This window comes from Oenanthe melanoleuca, unplaced genomic scaffold (genome assembly GCF_029582105.1).
Source record: "Oenanthe melanoleuca isolate GR-GAL-2019-014 unplaced genomic scaffold, OMel1.0 S001, whole genome shotgun sequence".
NCBI classification, from domain to species: Eukaryota; Metazoa; Chordata; class Aves; order Passeriformes; family Muscicapidae; genus Oenanthe; species Oenanthe melanoleuca.
Window position 1 is genome coordinate 2,469,487 of NW_026612650.1, and position 18,589 is coordinate 2,488,075.

Here is an 18,589-nt window from a genome sequence, read left to right on the forward strand (position 1 = left end):
GGAGCCCAGCTGTGTCCCAGCAGTGCCCATGGCCTGTCCCTGCCTCTGCTCACAGCATGGACACGCAGCAGGACAGTGACCAAGCTGCCAGAGCACTGCGGCCTTACAGCCACAGAAGGGCTGGCAAGGAGAGGGTGGAGTTGGGAAGAGCAGATGTGGGAAGAGCCAGGGCCATTGTCCCTGGCTGTGCTGCTGTGCTGGGAGACTCTTCCCTCTGCCTCTGCTCACAGGCACTGCCCCTGCAGAGACAGAGAAGGGCTGAGGAAGAATCCTGGACACACAGGTTAGGGCATGTGCTTGTTTTTATTTAAATGCATAGGGAAGAGACCTCTTCACCCTATTTGTGTTCCAAAGGGTAGATATTAATGTGGAAATGAAAAGAGTAATGTTACAGTATTTTTTAAAATCACAGCAACAATAGAAAAAGTAACTGAAGAAAAAATGGACAAATAAGGGTCGAAAATGGCTGAGATTGTAAAGAGGTACATTCTAAAGGCTCTAGTGCAGAAAAAAAGGAGTGCAACACTTCTGAAAACATAGAGTCATCAATTTTCTTAGGCCACCTTTGAGCTCCTGGTTCCTCAGGCTGTAGATGAGGGGATTCAGGGCTGGAGGTACCACTGAGTACAGAACTGACAGGGACAGATCCAGGGATGGGGACGAGATGGAGGGGGGCTTCAGGTGAGCAAATATTGCAGTGCTGAGGAACAGGGAGAGCACGGCCAGATGAGGGAGGCAGGTGGAAAAGGCTTTGTGCCGTCCCTGCTCAGAGGGGATCCTCAGCACGGCCCTGAAGATCTGGACATAGGAGAAAATAATGAATACAAAACAACCAAGTGCTAAGGAAGTAGTAAAAGCAGAAGCCCCAAATTTCCTGAAGTAAAATTTTGAACAAGAGAGTTTGAGGATCTGGGGGACTTCACAAAAGAACTGGCCCAGGGCATTGCCATGGCACAGGGGCAGGGAAAATGTATTGGCTGTGTGCAGCAGAGCATTGAGAAAGCCACTGGCCCAGGCAGCTGCTGCCATGTGGGCACAAGCTCTGCTGCCCAGGAGGGTCCCGTAGTGCAGGGGTTTGCAGATGGACACGTAGCGGTCATAGCACATGACGGTCAGGAGGGAATACTCTGCTGAGATAAAGAAGAGAAAGAAAAAGAGCTGAGCAGCACATCCTGAGTAAGATATGTTCCTGGTGTCCCAGAGGGAATTGTGCATGGCTTTGGGGACAGTGGTGCAGATGCAGCCCAGGTCAGTGAGGGCCAGGTTGAGCAGGAAGAAGAACATGGGGGTGTGCAGGTGGTGGCTGCAGGCTACGGCGCTGATGATGAGGCCGTTGCCCAGGAGGGTAGCCAGGGAGATGCCCAGGAAGAGGCAGAAGTGCAGGAGCTGCAGTTGCCGCATGTCTGCCAATGGCAGCAGGAGGAAGTGGCTGATGGAGCTGCTGTTAGACATTTGCTGTGTGTTGCTATGGGGACCTGTATGAAAAGTAATCATGGAATAGTTCAGTTTGGAGAGGACTTTAAATATTCCAGCCCAGCTTGGTGGCACTTTCCTCCCAGTGCCCACCCAGGGCTCTGCTGCCTGGAGCTGTCCCTGCCAGCAGCTGCTTCCCTGTGCCCAGGGCTGAGCCCTGCCAGTGCTGCCAGAGCCCAGCCCAGCCCTGGGGGCTCAGCTCTGCCCTGCAGACACCTCCCAGCCAGGGGCATTGCCCAGGGCCAGCTCTGCCCTACAGACACCTAATGGCAGCATCAGAGGAATCCTGAGGATGTTGGAAAAGAGACACTGGTTCTGCCTGTAAGGGCCCCCATGCTGGTTTCTTTCTTTGCCTGGTTTATTCAGACTTGAAAGAAATTGCTATTATTTTTCTCAACCTGAACAGACAGATGAATATCAATGTGCAATTTCCCATCCAGACAACCTAGAGAAGAAGATTATAAAATCAGGATTTTCTCTTTTATGCAGCCTCTGCCTTGCTGTGCTCCCTATGTAATCTACTTGGAAATGTTCTGCCGTTAAATGTCATGCTGGGAGCAGTCCTGAACAATGCAGCATCCTTATCACACTTCCAAGAGCACTTCCAAGCCTTACCAGCTGTCTCCTTCCACCCAGACCTTGTCCCTCAGTGCTGTGAGCAGCTCCCAGTGCTGGCTGAGAGCTGTCCCTGGCAGGCAGCAGAGTCCCTGCCCCAGCAGAGCACCCTGGGCTGTAGGAACCTACTCTGCAGGACAGCACTGGGCACCCCTGGCTGCTCTGCACAAGAGAGAATCAGAGAATGTACTCACAGAGTCTGCAGGCATTGGGATGTTCCAGCTTTAGGAGATCGCTCCAGGAGCTGCAGCTGCCTTGTCCTGCAGCCAGAGGCTTCCTGTGTCAAGGGCTGCCCCAGTCACTTCTGAGCACTATCCCAGCCCTGACTCATTGAAACTCTCTGTGTCTCTGTGCTGTGCCTGGGGTGGCTGCAGGCAGTGCTCCAGCCCTGCTGGGGTCTGAGAAGAGTTGCTCAGGAAGACCAATGTATTTTTGAAGCTCTTCTTGGCTGCCAGGATCTCACTCCGAGCAGGAGCCCAGCCCAGCTCAGGAGCACAGACACATCACAAGGACTTTAATGACCCTCTCGGGGTTTGTGCTGAGGCCCTGAACATCAGTCCCTGAGAAGGAGCTGAAGAAACCTCTCAAGAACGCCAAATGAGAATCAAACTCCAAAGTTTCTTGAAGTTTTATTGGGTCCCACTGAGGAACACGAGTGAGAAAATGTCCCTAGGTTCCAGTTAGAGCAGGAAATTGGAGGCAGAGATGACAGGTGGCAACAATGAGAAACCAAGTCTTGGTGCCCTGGGGCACAGCAGGGTCTGTGCCACCAAGGGCTGGGAGGAGACACCTTGTCCTGAGGCACTGGGGCCTCCTGGCACAGCCCCAGCAAGGCTGGGCACTGTCACCCCTTGTGCTGCCCTCAGCATCCCCCCCACATCCCAGTGGCCTCAGGGATCTGCTGGGACCAGTCCCTGGGGAGCCTTGGTCAGGAATGGCCCTGGGGGCTCCTTCATGCTCCCAGGTTTTTCCAAGGACTTTGGGTTTTGTTTTGCCTTGGAGTCTCTGAGAGCTTTGTGCAATCATGGCCTCCAATTATCGTCTTTAATTAGACCCTTGGGAGCCTTTCTCAGTAGCAACACTCCATGGGGCTCATTAATGCTTCAACGTACTTCAGGTTTTTTAAGGTACTTTCCTTTTTCCTTTCCCCTACGAGTCTCAAAAGTTTTGGGGCAATCATGGCCTCCAATTCTCTCCACCAAGGAGTCCAAGATGAGCCTGTGTTGGGGATGGACCTCAGTGGGACCCATTAATGCTTTGAGACACTTTGGGTTTTTCTTCTGACTTGCACTCCTAGAAAGGTTTGTGCAATCTCCTCTGAGGTCCTGAGGTTCCAGGGCACCTTGGGGTGTGGTCTCAGCATTTTGTCAGCCATCTTTGGGATGTGGTCTCAGCACATAGTCAGTCATCTTGGTGACATAGTTTCAGCATTTTTTCAGCCATCTTGGGGGCGTGGTCTCAGCATTTTCTCAGCCATCTTGGGGGCGTATTCTCAGAATTTTTTCGGCCATCTTAGGGGCATGATCTCAACATTTTTTCAGCCATCTTGGGGGCGTAGTCTCAGAATTCTGTCGGCCATTTTGGGGCGTGGTCTCAACATTTCATAAGCCATCTAGGGGGCGTGGTCTCAGCAGCACCGGCGGCCACCTTGGTGGATGTGGCCCGGCTCAGCGGCCACCTCGAGAGTCCCCCATGGGCAAAGTCCTGGTGTCGTCACCAGGGCTCAGCCCCTGCCAAAGAGAACCCCCTGGATTTGGGTGAAAATCCAACATTTTGGGCAAAAAGAGTCATTTTTGAGAAGAAAAGAGCAATTTGGGGAGCACAAAAATGGATTTGGAGGAAATTGAGGAATTTTGGGGTGCAAAAAGGAGATTTTAGGAGATAAAATAGGGATTTTGGCGTTGGGTTGAGGTGGTTTGGAGACAAAACGAGGCAGTTTTGGGGGAAACAGGAAATTTGGAGCAAAGTTAGTGATTTTGGGGGTAAAACAGGAGTTTTGGGGATAAAATGAGAATTTGTAACTGTAAAATCAAGGTTTTGGGCTCAAAATAGAGGATTTGGAGTAAATCATGGGAGATTTGAGGGGCAAAAATGGAAATTTGGGGTGATTTTGGGCTGAAATTTGGGAGTGTGGGGGTGGATGGGTTTGGTTTGGGAGGAAAATGGAAAATTTGTGTTAAAAATGAGAAATCTGGGGGGAAATGTAGAGACTTGGGGGAATAGGGAATTTAGGATAGAAATGGGCAATTTGAGTGCAGAAGGGCAAAGTTTGGGGCAAAACAGGAAATTTTAGTCAGAAATGAGAAATTTGGGGTGAAAATGTGAAATTTGGGATCAAAATGCGGCCAAAATGGCCGATTCTGGGATAAAATTGATAGATTTGGGTTAAAATTGGAGGTTCCAAGGAAATTTGGGGGTCAAAATGAGTAATTGGGAGTCAAAATGCGTAATTTGGGCCAAAAGGGTCAGTTTTGGACTAAAATTGACTATTTTGGGGGCAAAATGGGCAATTTTAGATTAAAATTGGGAAATTGAGGTCAAAACAGGGAATTTTGGAGTAAAATGGACAATCCTGGTACAATGGGCAATTTGGGAGCAAAAAGGTCAATATTTTGGATAAAAAGAGAGAACTTTGAGGTCAAAATGAGAGATTTGAGGCTTAAAATGAAAAAATTTGGGTCAAAATTGGAGAGATTTTAGGGGAAATTTGGATCAAAATGGGAATTTGGAGTAAAAATGGGTGGTTTAGGGGCAGAAATGTCAATTTTTGGACCAAACTGTGAAATTTCGGTCAAAATGGGCACTTTGGGGAAAATTTTGGGGTCAAAATGAAACATTTGAAGCAAAATGGCCAATTCTGGGGTAAAATGTAGAACTTTGGGTCAAAAAAAACAATTTGGGGACAAAAGGGTCTTTTTTTGGTCTAAAATGGGTAAATTTGGGTTAAAGTGGGGAATTTGGGGGCAATTTCGGGAGCAAAGTGGGGAATTTGGGAATTCAAGTGGGAAATTTGGGGTCAAAATTTTTGGCAGATTTTTGACAAATGTCGAGAAATTTGTGTTCAAATTGGTAATTCAGGAGGAATTTTTTTTCCCTACTTTTGGACTGACGGGAAATTTTGGGGTTAAAACGGGAGATTTGGGGAAAATCTGGGGGCGAATTCCTCCCCTCTCCCGTACTGACCCCTCCTTCTTCGGCAAATCCAAGCAGCCAATAGGAGCACGAGAAGCAGCGAGGCCACGCCCATGACGCCGACAACGACCAAGGGGAGGAGATTGAACTGAGCTGAGGCTGAGAAACCCCCCCCAAAAAAACCTGGGTCAGCAAAAACACCAAAAACACCAAAATTTCCCCCAAAACACCCCAGAGTCAGCAAATTACCCAAACCCCCAAAATTTTCACCCAAAAAAACCTCTGAGTCAGTGAACACCTCCAAAACCTAAAAACTTCACCCCAAAATAACCCGGGGTCAACAAAAACCCTAAAACACCCCCCTGGTTCACCAAACTCCCCAAAAAACCCACAACTGAATCCCCTAAAAAACCCTGGGTCAGAAAAAATCCCAAAACCATCCCAAAAAAACCACTGGGTCAATGAACATCCAAAAAACCCCCAAATTTGCCATCGAAAACCCCCCTGGGTCAGCAAATACCCCCAAAACCCCAAATTTTTCCCCAAAAAACCACTGGGTCAGCAATAACCCCAAAAACCCCAATTTTTTTCTGAAAACAGCCCCTGTGTCAGTGAATACCCCAAAAATTTTAAGAAATGCCCCCCAAAAAATCCCTGGATCAGTGAAAACCCTAAAACTTCTCCAAAATGCCCCCCTGGGTCAACAAATACTCCAAAAACCCCAAAACATCCCCAAAACACCCCTCTAGGTCAGAAAATACCCCAAAACCCCCAGAATTTTCCGCCAAAAAACCCTGGGTTGGTGAACACCCCAAAAACCCCAAAACTGCCCCAAAAATTCCTGGGTCAGTGAACACCCGAAAAAACAAAAAAATCACCCCCAAAAAAACCGTTTATGGTCAGCGAATATCCCAAAACCCTCAAAACTGCCCCCAAAAAACCCCACTGGATCAGCAAATATCCCAAAAAATCCCAAAATTTTACTCCCAAAAATCCCTGAGTCAGCAAATACCCCAAAAAACTCCCAAAATTTCCCTCCCAAAAAATCCTGAAACAGCAAACACCCCAAAATTGCTCCAGAAACTCCCCTGGGTGAGAAAATATCAAAAAAAAACCCCAAAACGTTCTCCCAAAAACCCCAAAACTATCCAAGAAAAAACACCTTGGTCAGCAAATACCCCAAAACCCTGAAATTTCTCCATCAAAAACCCAAAAATTTCACCCCCAAAAAATCCTGGGTTAGCGAGTTCCCACAAAACTCTGAAACTACCCCAAAAAATCACTGTGTCAATGGACACCCAAAAAACCCCAACATTTTCCCCCAAAATAACAAACCCAGGTCAGCAAATACTCCAAAAATGCCCCAAAAAACCCCAAAACTTCCCCAAAACCCTCGTGGTGACCCCAAATTTCGGACGCCCCAATTCCGACCCCAATTCTGGCCTCGTTTCACCACCCCACACCCCAAATATCTGGGGGTTTTGGGGCTTCAATTTTGGAGAAATTTGGAGGTTTCGGAGTCAAATTTTGGGGAAATTTGGGGAGAAATTAGGGGTATTTGAGTTCAAATTTGTGGAAATTTGTGGGTTTTGGGGCTCAATTCTGGGGAAATTTTGAGGAAATTTGGGGATTTTGGGGCTCAATTTTGGGGAAATTTGGGGTGGAAATTTAAGAGCTTCGGAGGCTCAATTTTGGGGAAGTTTGGGGAAAAATGGGGGTTTTAGGGCTCAATTTGGGGAGAATTTTGGGGGGTTTAGGGCTCAATTTTTGGGGAAGTTTTTGGGGAAATCTGGGAGGGAAAACTGGGGATTTGGAGACCCAATTTTGGGGGAAATTTGGTGGAAATTTAGGGAAATTATGGGGAAAATTTGGGGATTTTGGGTCTCAGTTTGGGGGTAATATGGGGATTTTTGGGGTCACAATTTTGGGGAAATTTAGAGAGAAATTTGAGGGGCTTTGGGGCTCAATTTGCGGAAAATTGGGGGGAAATTTGGGTATTTTGGGGATATTTGGGGACATTTGTGGAAACTTGGGGGTTTGGGGGACACAGTTTTGGGGGAAATTTGGAGGGTTTGGAGCTCAGCTTTGGGAGAAAATTTGGGAGTTTTGGGGCTCAATTTTGGGGCAATTCAGAAAGAAATTTGGGGGATTTTGGGATTAAATTTCGGGAAATTTGGCAGTTTGGGCTCTCAATTTTGGGGGAAATTTGAGGGGTTTTGGTTGCTCAGTTTTGGGGAAATTTGGGGAGAAATTTAGGGATTTTGGGGCTCAATTTGGGGAAAATTTGGGGGTTATGTACGCTCAATTTTGGGGCAATTTGGGGTGAAATTCAAGGGGTTTGGGGGCTCCATTTTGGGAAAAATTGGGAGATTTTGGAGGGTAATTTCTGGGGAAATGTAGAGGTTTTGTGCTCACTTTTGGGTCAATTTGGGTGTTTAGGGCTCAATTTTTGGGAAATTTGGGGGCTCAGATTTGGGAAATTTGGGGGGAAATTTGGGGGGAAATTTTAGTGTTTTTGGACTCAATTTTAAGAAAATTTGGGAGGACATTTGGGGATTTTGGGGGCTCAAATTAAAGCTAATTTGAGGGATGTGGGGGGCTCAAGATGGAAATTTGGGGGCTTTGGGGTCTCAATTATAGGGTAGTTTGGGGGCTCAATTTTGGAGTAATTTGAGGGGGTTGGGGACTCAATTTTGGGTCTCAGTTTTGGGGGAAATTTTGAGGGTTTTGGGATTCAATTTTCAGAAAATTTGTGGTGGATTTGAGGGGAAAATTTGGGATTTAGGGGCTCAGATTTGAAGGATATTCGGGGATTTTGGGGCTCAATTTTAGGGCAATTTAGGGATTTTGGCGGGCTAAACTTTGGGTGGAAATTTGGTTTTTAGGGGGTTCAAATTCAAGGTAATTTGACAGTTTGGGGGCTCAATTTTGGGTCAGTTTTGGGGGAAATTTTGAGGGTTTTGAGATTCAATTTTCAGAAAATTTGGGGTGGATTTGGGGGGAAATTTGGGATTTTGGGTCTCAGTTTTAGGGGATATTTGGGGATTTTGGGGGCTCAGTTTTACGGTACGTTAGGGATTTTGGGGCTCCATTTTGGGCGGAAATTTGAGATTTTTGGGAGTTCAAATTCAAGGTAATTTGAGGGTTGGGAGACTGAATTTTGTGGTAATTTGAGGATTTTGGGGGCTCAGTTTTGGGGTAATTTGGGGAGGTTTGGGGCTCAATTTTGGGTCTCAATTTTGAGGAAAATTTGGAGAGTTTTGGGACTATTTTTAGAAAATTTGGGGTGTATTTGAGGGGAAAATTCGGGATTTTGGGGCTCAATTTCGGGGGATATTTGGGTATTTTGGGGCTCAATTTGGGGCAGAAATTTAGTTCTTTTTGGGGTTCAAGTTCAAGGTAATTTGGGGGGTAGGGGGCTCAATTTTGTGGTAATTTGGGGGGTTTGGAGGCTCAATTGTGGGGCTCAATTTTGGGGCTCAATTTTGGGGGAAATTTGGAGGGTTTTGGGACTCAATTTTTAGAAAATTTGGGGTGGATTTGGGGGGAAAATTTAGGATTTTGGGGCTCAATTTTGGTTGGAAATTTGGGGATTTTGGGAGCTCAAATTAAAGGTAATTTGGGCGGTTTGGGGGCTCAGTTTTGGAGAATATTTGGCGATTTTGGGAGTGCAATTTAAGGTAGTTTGGGGCTATGGGGGCTCAAATTAAAAGTCATTTGGGGATTTGGGGGGCTCAAATTAAAGCTAATTTGGGGTAATTTAGGGGCTCAGTTATGGGCTAAATTTAGGGGTTTGGGGAGCTCGATTTTGGGGGAAAATTGGGGTTTTTTTGAGGCTCACCGGGTACTCTGACAGCAGCGCTGAGCAGGGACAGCACCCAGCCCATGTCCAGCTCCTCCTCGTAGCAGCAGCTGAAGTGTCCGGCTCCGGCCGTGGCCGCAGTGGGGACGGCGACCGAAATTTGTGGCCAGGGGCTGGCCTCAGTGGTCTCATAGCCGTCGCAGTAGAAGCGGAAGCGGCGCCGGACGTGGCCGGAGGGGTCAGGGGCGAGGCAGGTGAGGGAAATTTGGGATTCGGAGCCGTCCGGAGAGGCCGAGAGAGGGGTCAGGAGGAGGATGGGCTGGGTGGGAGGGGCTGGGGGATACAGGGGGTGTGGTCAGTAGGAGTGGTCAGTGGGAGTGGTCAGTTGGGTTTGGTCATTGGCATGGTCATTGGAGTGGTCATTGGGGAGGGCAGTGAGTGTGATCAGTGTGTGGTCACTGAGGTGGGTGTGGTCAGTGGATGTGGTCAGTTGGATGTGGTCAGTTGGGTGTGGTCAGTGGGTGTGGTCATTGGGTGTGGTCTGTGGGTGTGGTCTGTTGGGTGTGGTCACTGAGGGGTCAGTGGGATGTGGTCATTGAGTGTGGTCTGTAGGTGTGAGCAGTTGGGTGTGGTCAGTTGGGTGTGATCAGTGGGTGTGGTCAGTGGGTGTGGTCAGTGGGTGTGGTCATTGTGTTCAGCCACTTTGATGGATGTGGTCAGTGAGGTGGGTGTAGTTAGTGGGATGAGTGTGGTCATTGGGGTGGTCTTGGGTGTACTCATTGTGTGGGTTCAGCCATTTTGATGGGTGTGGTCAGTGAGTTGGATGCAGTCAGTGAGTTTGGTAATTGGGTGTGGTCGGTGGGTGTGGTCGGTGTTGTTTGGTCAGTGGGTGGGCGTGGTCAGGGGGCATGGTCAGTTGTGTGTGATCAGTGGGTGTGGTCAGTTGGTATTGTCAGTTGGTGGGTGTGGTCAGTGGGTGGGTGTGGTCAGGGGGTGTGGTCAGTGGATGGGTGTGGTCATTGGGTGTGGTCACTGAGGTGGGTGTGGCCAATGGAGAAGTCAATGCACAGGCAGTGGTCATCACAGTGGGTGTGGTCAGCCAGGCGGGATTGACCATTTCTGTGGGCGTGGCCACAGCTAAAATCCGAAAATCTCGCCTTCCCACCGCAAATACCCCTTCCCTTTCCCCAAAAAATCCCCACCTACCCCTCACCACCACAGTCACGCCCCGGCTGGGCGGAGCCTCCAGCCAGGCCCCGCCCACCTCTTCCTCCACCTGGCAGCTGAAATTCCCAGCGAAATTTTGGGAAATATTCAGAAAGATCAGCTCGGACCCGTTCCAGGTGATGACGTCACCAATGACGTCACCAGCATTTGGCATCACCTTGGTGCCGTTGTGGTAGAACCCGAAGCGCTGCCGGAATCGGTGCTGGGGCGCGGCGCAGCTCAGCCGCAGCCGGTGGCCCACGGCCACCACGCCCGAGGGCGGCTCCACAGACAGGATGGGGGCCGGACACAGATCTGAGGGGGAGGGAAAAGAAACGGGGAAAACTCTGTGGAACCCAACTACTGCCCAACTTTGGCATCTCCTCAAATTCCTCCAACCCAACACTGAGATTACTCCAAGCCCATCCCAGTGCCCAGAAAATCAGGGATTTAACCCCAAAATAAAATATTTATCCCCCAAATCACAGATTTATCCCCAAAATCTCAGGTTTATCCCCCAAATCACAGATTTATTCCCCAAATCACAGATTCATCTTCCAAATCACAGATTTATCCCCAAATCACCAATTTATCCCCAAAACCACAGATTTATCCCCAAAATCTCAGGTTTATTTCCCAAATCACAGATTTATTCCCCAAATCACGGATTTATCCCAAAATCACAAATTTATCCCCAAAATCCCCGATTTATCCACTAAATCACAGATTAATCCCTGAAAATCACAAATTTATCCTGAAAATCACAGATTTATCCCCAAAATTACAAATTAATCCCCAAATTCACCTTCGACGATGACCTGGACGGAGTCGCTGGGGTAGGACATGATCCAGCGCCCCTCGGTCATCTCCTCGTAGTGGCAGCTGAAGTTCCCGGTCCTGTTCCGGCCGGTCTTCTCCACCTGCAGCCGGAGTCCAGCAGCTCCGGAACCTTCCTGGATCCCGTCCGTGACCTCGAGCTCATCCTGGAAGAACCCAAATCTCCGCTCGGCGGTGCCAGGTTGCACTGCGCAGAGGAAGATGAGGGGCTGCCCTTCCACGGTGACGCTGGAGGGAGTCACCGTCAAGTTGGGTTGGATTGGGCGATCTGGTGAGAGGAGAAGACTGAAAGTCAACATTGGGCCTCAGTGGATATGGATTTTGGGATCCGTTGGACCAAGACCCAAAGTTATGTTCACTGGGGATGAATTCTGGGGGAAAAGATGCTCCAGTTGGGTGGAAAAGTCAAGGTTGGCTGGAAAATTCAATGTAGGACCTTCATGAGGGTGAATTTTGGAATAAAAACCCCCACATTGAAGCAAAATCCAACATTTTGGTCAATGGGGATGAATTTTGGGATAAAAATGCTGAATTGGATGGAAAAGTCAAGGTTGGTAGGAAAAGTCAAGGTTGGACTCGATGAGAATGAATTTTGGGATAAAAACTCCCCTGTTGAACTGAAACCAAACATTTTTGTTAACAGGGATGAATTTTGGGATAAAAAAGCAAAATTGGGTGGAAGAGTTAAGATTGGGCCTCAAAGGAGATGGATTTTGGGGTAAAAATGCTGAATTAGGTGAAAAAGTCAAGGTTGGTTGGAAAAGTCTAGGTTGGATCTCCATGAGGATGGATTTTGGGTTAAAAATGCCCCCGTTGGACCAAAACCCAATAACCATGTCAACAGGGATGAATTTTGGGATAAAAAAGCCAAAATGGGTGGAATAGTCAAGATTGGGCCTCAAAGGGGATGAATTTTGGGGTAAAAATGCTGAATTGGGTGGAAAAGCCAACGTTGGTAGGACAAGACATGGTTAGACCTCCCTGAGGGTGGATTTTGGGATAAAAACGCCCAAATTGAACCAAAACGCAATATTTTGGTAAACAGGGATGAATTTTGGGATAAAAACACCTCATTGGTCACAAAAGCCAATGCTAGGCCTCCCCGTTGGGCTGAAACCAAACATTTTGCTCAATGGGGATGAATTTTGGGGTAAAAACACCCCAACTGGGTGGAAAAGTCAACGTTGAGCCTCAATGGGTATGGATTTTGGAGTAAAAACACCAAATTGGGTGTTAAAGTCCTGATTGGTTGGAAAAGTCAAGGTTTGACCTCCATGAGGGTGAATTTTGGGGTAAAAATGGCTACATTGGACCAAAACCCAGCATCTTGTCAATGGCAATTAATTTTGGGGTAAAAAAAGCCAAATTGGGTGGAAAAGTCAATGTTGGCTGGAAAAGTAAAGGTTGGATCTCCATGAGGATGAATTTTGGGATAAAAAAGCAAAATGTGTGGAAAAGTCAAGGTTGGTTGGAAAAGTCAAGGTTGGACCTCCATGAGAATGAATTTTGGGGTAAAAATGGCCACATTGGACCAAAACCCAGCAACCCTGTCAACAGGGATGAATTTTGGGATAAAAAAGCAAAATGTGTGGAAAAGTCAAGGTTGGACCTCAATAGGGATGGATTTTTGGAGCAAAATGCCCAAAAATTGAGTAGGAAAGTCAATGTTAGGTGGAAGTCAGCATTGGGGTTCAATGTGGACAAATTTTGGGTTAAAAACCCAAACACAACAGTGGCCCAATCAAACCAAACCTAACCAAACACAACCATGGCCTAACCAAACCCAACAAACCATGGCCCAAACAAACCAAACCTAACCAAACCCAACCCAACCCAACCATGGCCCAAACAAACCAAACCCAACCCAACCCAACCATGACCTAACCAAACACAACCAAAGAATATCAAACTCAACGAAACCAAACCAACCAAACACCAACCCACCCAACCATTCAACCATGGCCTAGCCCAACTCAAACCAACCAAAGCAAAACAAATCAAACCCAACCAAATCCAACCCAATCATGGCCAAACCAAACCAAACCAAACCAAACCTAACCATGGCACAACCCAACCAAACCAAACCCAACCCAAACAAACCCAACTCAACCCAACCATGGTGTAACCAAACCAAACCCAACCAAACTAAACCATGGCCCAACCCAGCCCAACCATGGCCTAACCAAATCCAACCAAAGCATATCAAACCCAACCAACCAAACACCAACCAACCCAACCCAACCCGACCCAACTTAACTATGTCCTAACCAAACTCAAACAAGTCCAACCAACTCAACTAAACTCAACAAACTCAGCCATGGCCCAACCCAGCCCAATACAACCAAACAGAACCCAACCCAAACAAACCCAACTCAATGCAACCATGGCCTAACCAAAGCCAACCCGATCCAATCCAACCAAACCAAAGCAAACTCAACCTAACCAAACCAAACCAAAGCAAGCCCAATCCGACACAACACAACCCAACCCAACCATGGCCTAATCAAACAAAACCAAAGCATATCAAACCCAACAAAGCCCAACAAAACCAAAGCAAACCAAAGCAAACCCAACCTAACACAAACCAACACAACCAAACTAGCCCATTGCCAAACCCCACCCAACCCAACCATGGCCTAACAAAACCCAACCCAATCATGGCCCATCCAAACTCAGCCATGGCCCAACCATACCAAACCAAACCAAACCCAACCATCACCTAACCCAACCCAACCCAACCAAACCCAACCAACCCCTGGTTGGACCAAACCCCAACACTGTGATCAACATTTTGGGACATCCCCAGACCTTGGACATTGATGAGCATGGCCTGGCTGGGCAGGGAGATGACATGGCCGCCACCACGCCGGAGCACTATGTAGGAGCAGGTGTGGAAGCCGCCATCTTGCGGGTCGGTGACGTTGAAGGTGCGGACGAAACTCCTCTTGGACGTCCGGACATCGGTGACCGAACCGGACATCCTGGAGAAGTGAAATCCTTGGATCCGGTCCTGGTTTGCCGGGCCCGGCACGGCGCAGAGGATGGACACGGTGTCGCCGATGAGGAACCGCGGCTTGGCCGGCGTCACTGAGATGTCAGGGGCGGGGGGAAGGAGGTCTGGGTGACAAAAAATGTGAGAAAAGGACCAAAATTGCATCTCTAGAAGGTGGGAATGGAGAAGATGGAGAGGAACTACCCAGTTTTCCCCAAAATCCGGATTTTTTTTTTTTTTGCTGGAAGAGGTTCTACCAGCCCGTTGGGTTGGGCTTGGACTGAGTCCAAAACTGGTGAACAATGGCCCAAAAATTCAATATTTTGGAGATGGGAATGAAGAACATGGAGAAGATGGAGAGGAACCACTCAATTTTTCCCAAAATCCCAATTTCTTTGACATGAGGAGGTTCCGCCATGATCCTCATTGGGCTGGGTCAAAAGAGCCTAAAAATTACCCAAAAATTTGATATTTTCTGTGGCTGGAGGACATGGGAACTGAGAAGATGGAGAGGAACCACGCAGTTTTTCCCAAAATCCAAATTTTTTTCACCCAGGGAGGTTCCATCATGACCCTGGTTGAATATGGCTTGGATTGGGTCAAAAAAAGGTGAAAAATGGCTCCAAAATTTAATATTTTGGAAATGGGAATAGAGAAGATGGAGAAGATGGAGAGGAACTACCCAATTTTTCCCAAAATTATGATTTTTTTGACTTGAGGAGGTTCCAACGTGACCCTCATTGGGTTGGGTCAAAAAAGCCTAAAAATGACCCAAAAATTTGATATTTTCTGTGGCTGGAGGACATGGGAACTGAGAAGATGGAGAGGAACCACCAGTTTTTCCCAAAATCCTGATTTTTTTGGCTGGAAAAGGTTCCACCATGACCCTGGTTGGGTTGGGTTAAAAAAGTCTAAAAATGGCTCAAAAATTTAATATTTTGGAGATAGGAATGAAGAAGATGGAGAGGAACCACCCAGTTTTTCCCAAAATACCAATTTTTTTGAACCAAGAAGGTTCCACCATGGCCCTGGTTGAGTTGGGCTTGGATTGGGTCAAAAAAAGCGGAAAAATGGCCCAAAATTTTGTCTTTAAGAGGTGGGAGTGGAGAAAATTGAGGGGTTTTTTATCCCCAAAATCATGATTCTTGTCATAATTTTGTGTTATCTGAAAGCACGGCCAACGGGAAAAGGATCGGGAGAGAGGCTGGAGAAAAGGAAAAAATGGGAAAAGTGAAAAAAAATTGGGAAAAGAGGGGAAATGGAAAGGAAAAAATGTGAAGGGAAAATTGGGGTGAAAAAGAGGAAAATGATAAAAATTGGGAAAAAGTGGAAAAGGGAAAAAGGGTAGGGAACGAAAAGTGGAAAGGAAAAATTGAGAATAAAAATAATAAAATTATTAATTAATTAATTAATAGAAAAAATGAAAGAAAAATGGAAATGAAAGGAAAATAGAAAAGAAATTTAAAATAAAAATAATTTTAAAATAAAAAGGAAATTAAAATATCATTTTAAAAGTTGATATAAAAATAAAAGGAAATTTAAAAATAAAAAAATTAAAATAAGTCGTTGTAAATTCAAAATATTAAATGTAAGATCCAGAAGTAAATTAAAAGAAATTAAAAATAAAAATAATCAAAAATCAAAAGAAAATTAAAAATAAACTTTTATAAAATGAAATAAAAATTAAAAGCAATTCAAAAAATTAATAAAAGTAATTTTAAAATAAAAATTGGTAAGATAAAGGAAGTTTAAAGTAAACTTTAATGAAAGAAAATAAAAAAAATTAAAAATTAAAAATTAAAAAGGAAATTTAAGTAGAAAGAAAATAAAAAGAAGAATTAAAAAAATTAAAATAAATTAAAAATTAAAAATTAAATTTTAAAAGGAAATTTAAAATGAAACTAAAAATAAAAAGGAACTGAAAAACTAAACTAATAGAAAAATTATTAAATGTAAAAGAAAATTTTATAACAAAAATAGATTGAAATTACAAGAAATTTAGAATGTTTAAGATTTAAAATAATAAATGAAAAATTAGAAGAAAATACAAATCAATTAAAAATAAATTTTAAAACAAAAGGAAACAAAAAGAAATTTTAAAATTACAAATGAACTTAATTAAAATTAAAAATAAATCAAATAAAAATTTAAAGTAAAAAAAAAGTGAAAATAAAAGGAAAAGCCCAAAAATGGGAAAAATTGGAAAAACTGGGGGAACTTTGGAAAAAAAATGGGAAAAATTAGGGGAAATCGCAGAAATTTGGGGAAAATTGGGGGAATTTGGGAAAATTTGGGGAAAATTGGGAGGAAATTTGGGAAAATTTGGGGGAAATTGGGGGAAAATTGGGAAAAATTTGGAAAAATTGGGGGGAAAGTTGGGGGAATTGGTGGGAAATAGGGAAAAATTGGAGAAATTGGAGAAATTGGAGAAAATTATGGAAAACTGGGAAAAATGGGGAAAAATTGGGGAAACTGGGGAAATGGGGGAAACTGGGGAAAAAAGGGAAAAATTGGGAAAATGGGATGAGGAGGAGTTGGGATAAAGAGCAATAAAATGAGGGAAAAGGGGAAATTGGGAAAAATGGGGGTGTAGGAGGAAGAGAAGGATGATGGGATGAAGGGAAAGGAAATGGGGGGAAAATGGGAAAAATGTGAAAAAAAGGATGGGGAGGAAGAGGGGTTGGGATGAAGGACATGGAAATGGAGGGAAAAGGGAAAAAATGGGGGAAATTGGGAAAAATGAGAAAAATTGGGGGAAATTGCAAAAATTTGTGGAAAATTTGTGGAAAATTTGGGGGAAATTCGGGAAAAATTGGGGAAAATTGGAGAAAATTATGGAAAACTGGGTGAAAATGGGAAAAATTGGGGGAAGTTGGGGAAAATGGGGAAAAATTTGGAAAAATGGGGAAAATTGGGGGAAATTGGGGAAAATGGGGAAAAATTGGGAAAAATGGTAGAAAATTGGGGAAAATTGGAAAAAATAGGGGGAAAAGGGAAATTGGAAAAAATTGAGATGGAGGAGGAAGAAGATGAATATTTGGAAAAATGGGCATGGAAATGGGGGAAAAAAAATTGGGTTAAAAGGATGGGGAGGAGGAGGAGTTGGGATGAAGGACATGGAAGTGGGGAAATTGGGAAAAATTGGGGGAAATTGGAAAAAATCGGGAAAAATTGGGAAAAATTTGAGGGAAAAAGGGATGGGGAGGAAGAGGGGTTGGGATGAAGGATATGGAAATGGGTGAAAAACTGGGAAAAATTGGGAAAAATTGGGGGAAATTGGGAAAATGGAATGAGGAGGAGGAAGAGGATGAAAAGTTGGGATGAAGAGCATGGAAATTGGGGGAAAAAGGGAAAATTGAGAGAAAATGGGGATGGAGGGGAAGAGGAAGTAGAGGAAGAAGAGTTGGGAGAAAGGGGATGGAAAATGGGGGAAAATTAGAAAAATTTGGGAAAAATAGGGTGGAGGAGGAGGAAGAGGAGGAGTTGGGATAAAGATCATGGAAATGGGGAAAAATGGGAAATTTGAGGGAAAATGGGGATGGAGGAGGAAGAGGAAGTGGAGGAAGAAGAGTTGGGAGAATGAGGATGGAAAATGGGGGAAAATTGGCAAAATTTGGGAAAAATAGGGTGGAGGAGGAGGAAGAAGAGGAGTTGGGATAAAGATCATGGAAATGGGGAAAAATGGGAAATTTGAGGGAAAATGGGGATGGAGGAGGAAGAGGAAGTGGAGGAAGAAGAGTTGGGGGAATGGGGATGGAAAATGGGGGAAAATTGGCAAAATTTGGGAAAAATAGAGTGGAGGAGGAGGAGGAGGATGAGTTGGGATAAAGATCATGGAAATGGGGAAAAATGGGAAATTTGAGGGAAAATGGGGATGGAGGAGGAAGAGGAAGTGGAGGAAGAAGAGTTGGGAGAATGGGGATGGAAAATGGGGGAAAATTGGCAAAATTTGGGGAAAATAGGGTGGAGGAGGAGGAAGAGGAGGAGTTGGGATAAAGAGCAAAAAAAGGGGGAAATAAGGGGGAAATTGGGGATGGAGGAGAACGAAGAGGAGGAGAAGTTGGGATGAAGGGGAAGGAAATGGGGAAATGGGAAAAAAAGGGGAAAATTGGGGAAAAAGGATGGAGAGGAAGAGGGGTTGGGATGAAAGACATGGAAACAAGAAGAAAAAGGGAAAAATTGGGAAAAATCGGATGAGGAAGAGGAGGAGGAGGCCTTACCGAACAGCGGGATGAAGGTCAGCAGCCCCATGGCTGTGTCTCCTCCCTTTCCCTGTCCCTGTCCCTGTCCCTGTCCCTGTCCCTGTCCCTGTCCCTGTCCCTGACCCCTCCCTGGTGCCGTCCCCTCCCGCCACGTGACTCCAAAACTCGGAAAAAGGGGAAGTGGCCCCAAATCCGATGGACAAATTGCGCAAGGGTGACGTCACCGCCCGGAGGTGACTCAGGGGCGGCTCTTGCGACAATTGGGGACATCCCACGGTTCGGGGAAAGGGGTTGGGAGGGACCCCGATGGGATTTTTGGGGGAGGGAAGT

General features: G+C 45.7%; 2 protein-coding genes across 2 annotated transcripts; both read right to left on the reverse strand.

Annotated features, from left to right (window-relative positions):
- Positions 1 to 401: 401 nt before the first annotated feature.
- LOC130266080 (olfactory receptor 14J1-like) lies at positions 402 to 1,452 on the reverse strand. Its single transcript, XM_056515401.1, has one exon. The coding sequence runs from the start codon at positions 1,450 to 1,452 to the stop codon at positions 499 to 501; it is 954 nt and encodes a 317-aa protein (XP_056371376.1). The 3' UTR covers positions 402 to 498.
- Positions 1,453 to 3,755: 2,303 nt separating this feature from the next.
- On the reverse strand, positions 3,756 to 18,324 carry LOC130265962 (uncharacterized). Its single transcript, XM_056515303.1, has 7 exons — positions 18,278 to 18,324; positions 13,874 to 14,182; positions 11,034 to 11,333; positions 10,229 to 10,543; positions 9,062 to 9,355; positions 5,272 to 5,379; positions 3,756 to 3,835 (listed from the first exon to the last, which is right to left on the reverse strand). The coding sequence occupies exons 1-7, from the start codon at positions 18,306 to 18,308 to the stop codon at positions 3,756 to 3,758; spliced, it is 1,437 nt and encodes a 478-aa protein (XP_056371278.1). The 5' UTR covers positions 18,309 to 18,324.
- Positions 18,325 to 18,589: the final 265 nt, after the last annotated feature.

Coding starts and splice junctions, on each gene's coding strand:
- LOC130265962 (XM_056515303.1), bottom strand. CDS start 18,308: ATGGGGCTGCTGACCTTCATCCCGCTGTTCG. Junction 14,183..18,277: donor GACCTTCATCCCGCTGTTCG/GTAAGGCCTCCT, acceptor TTTGTCACCCAG/ACCTCCTTCCCCCCGCCCCT. Junction 5,380..9,061: donor CGCTGCTGTCAGAGTACCCG/GTGAGCCTCAAA, acceptor GGGGTTTCTCAG/CCTCAGCTCAGTTCAATCTC.
- LOC130266080 (XM_056515401.1), bottom strand. CDS start 1,452: ATGTCTAACAGCAGCTCCATCAGCCACTTCCTCCTGCTGCCATTGGCA.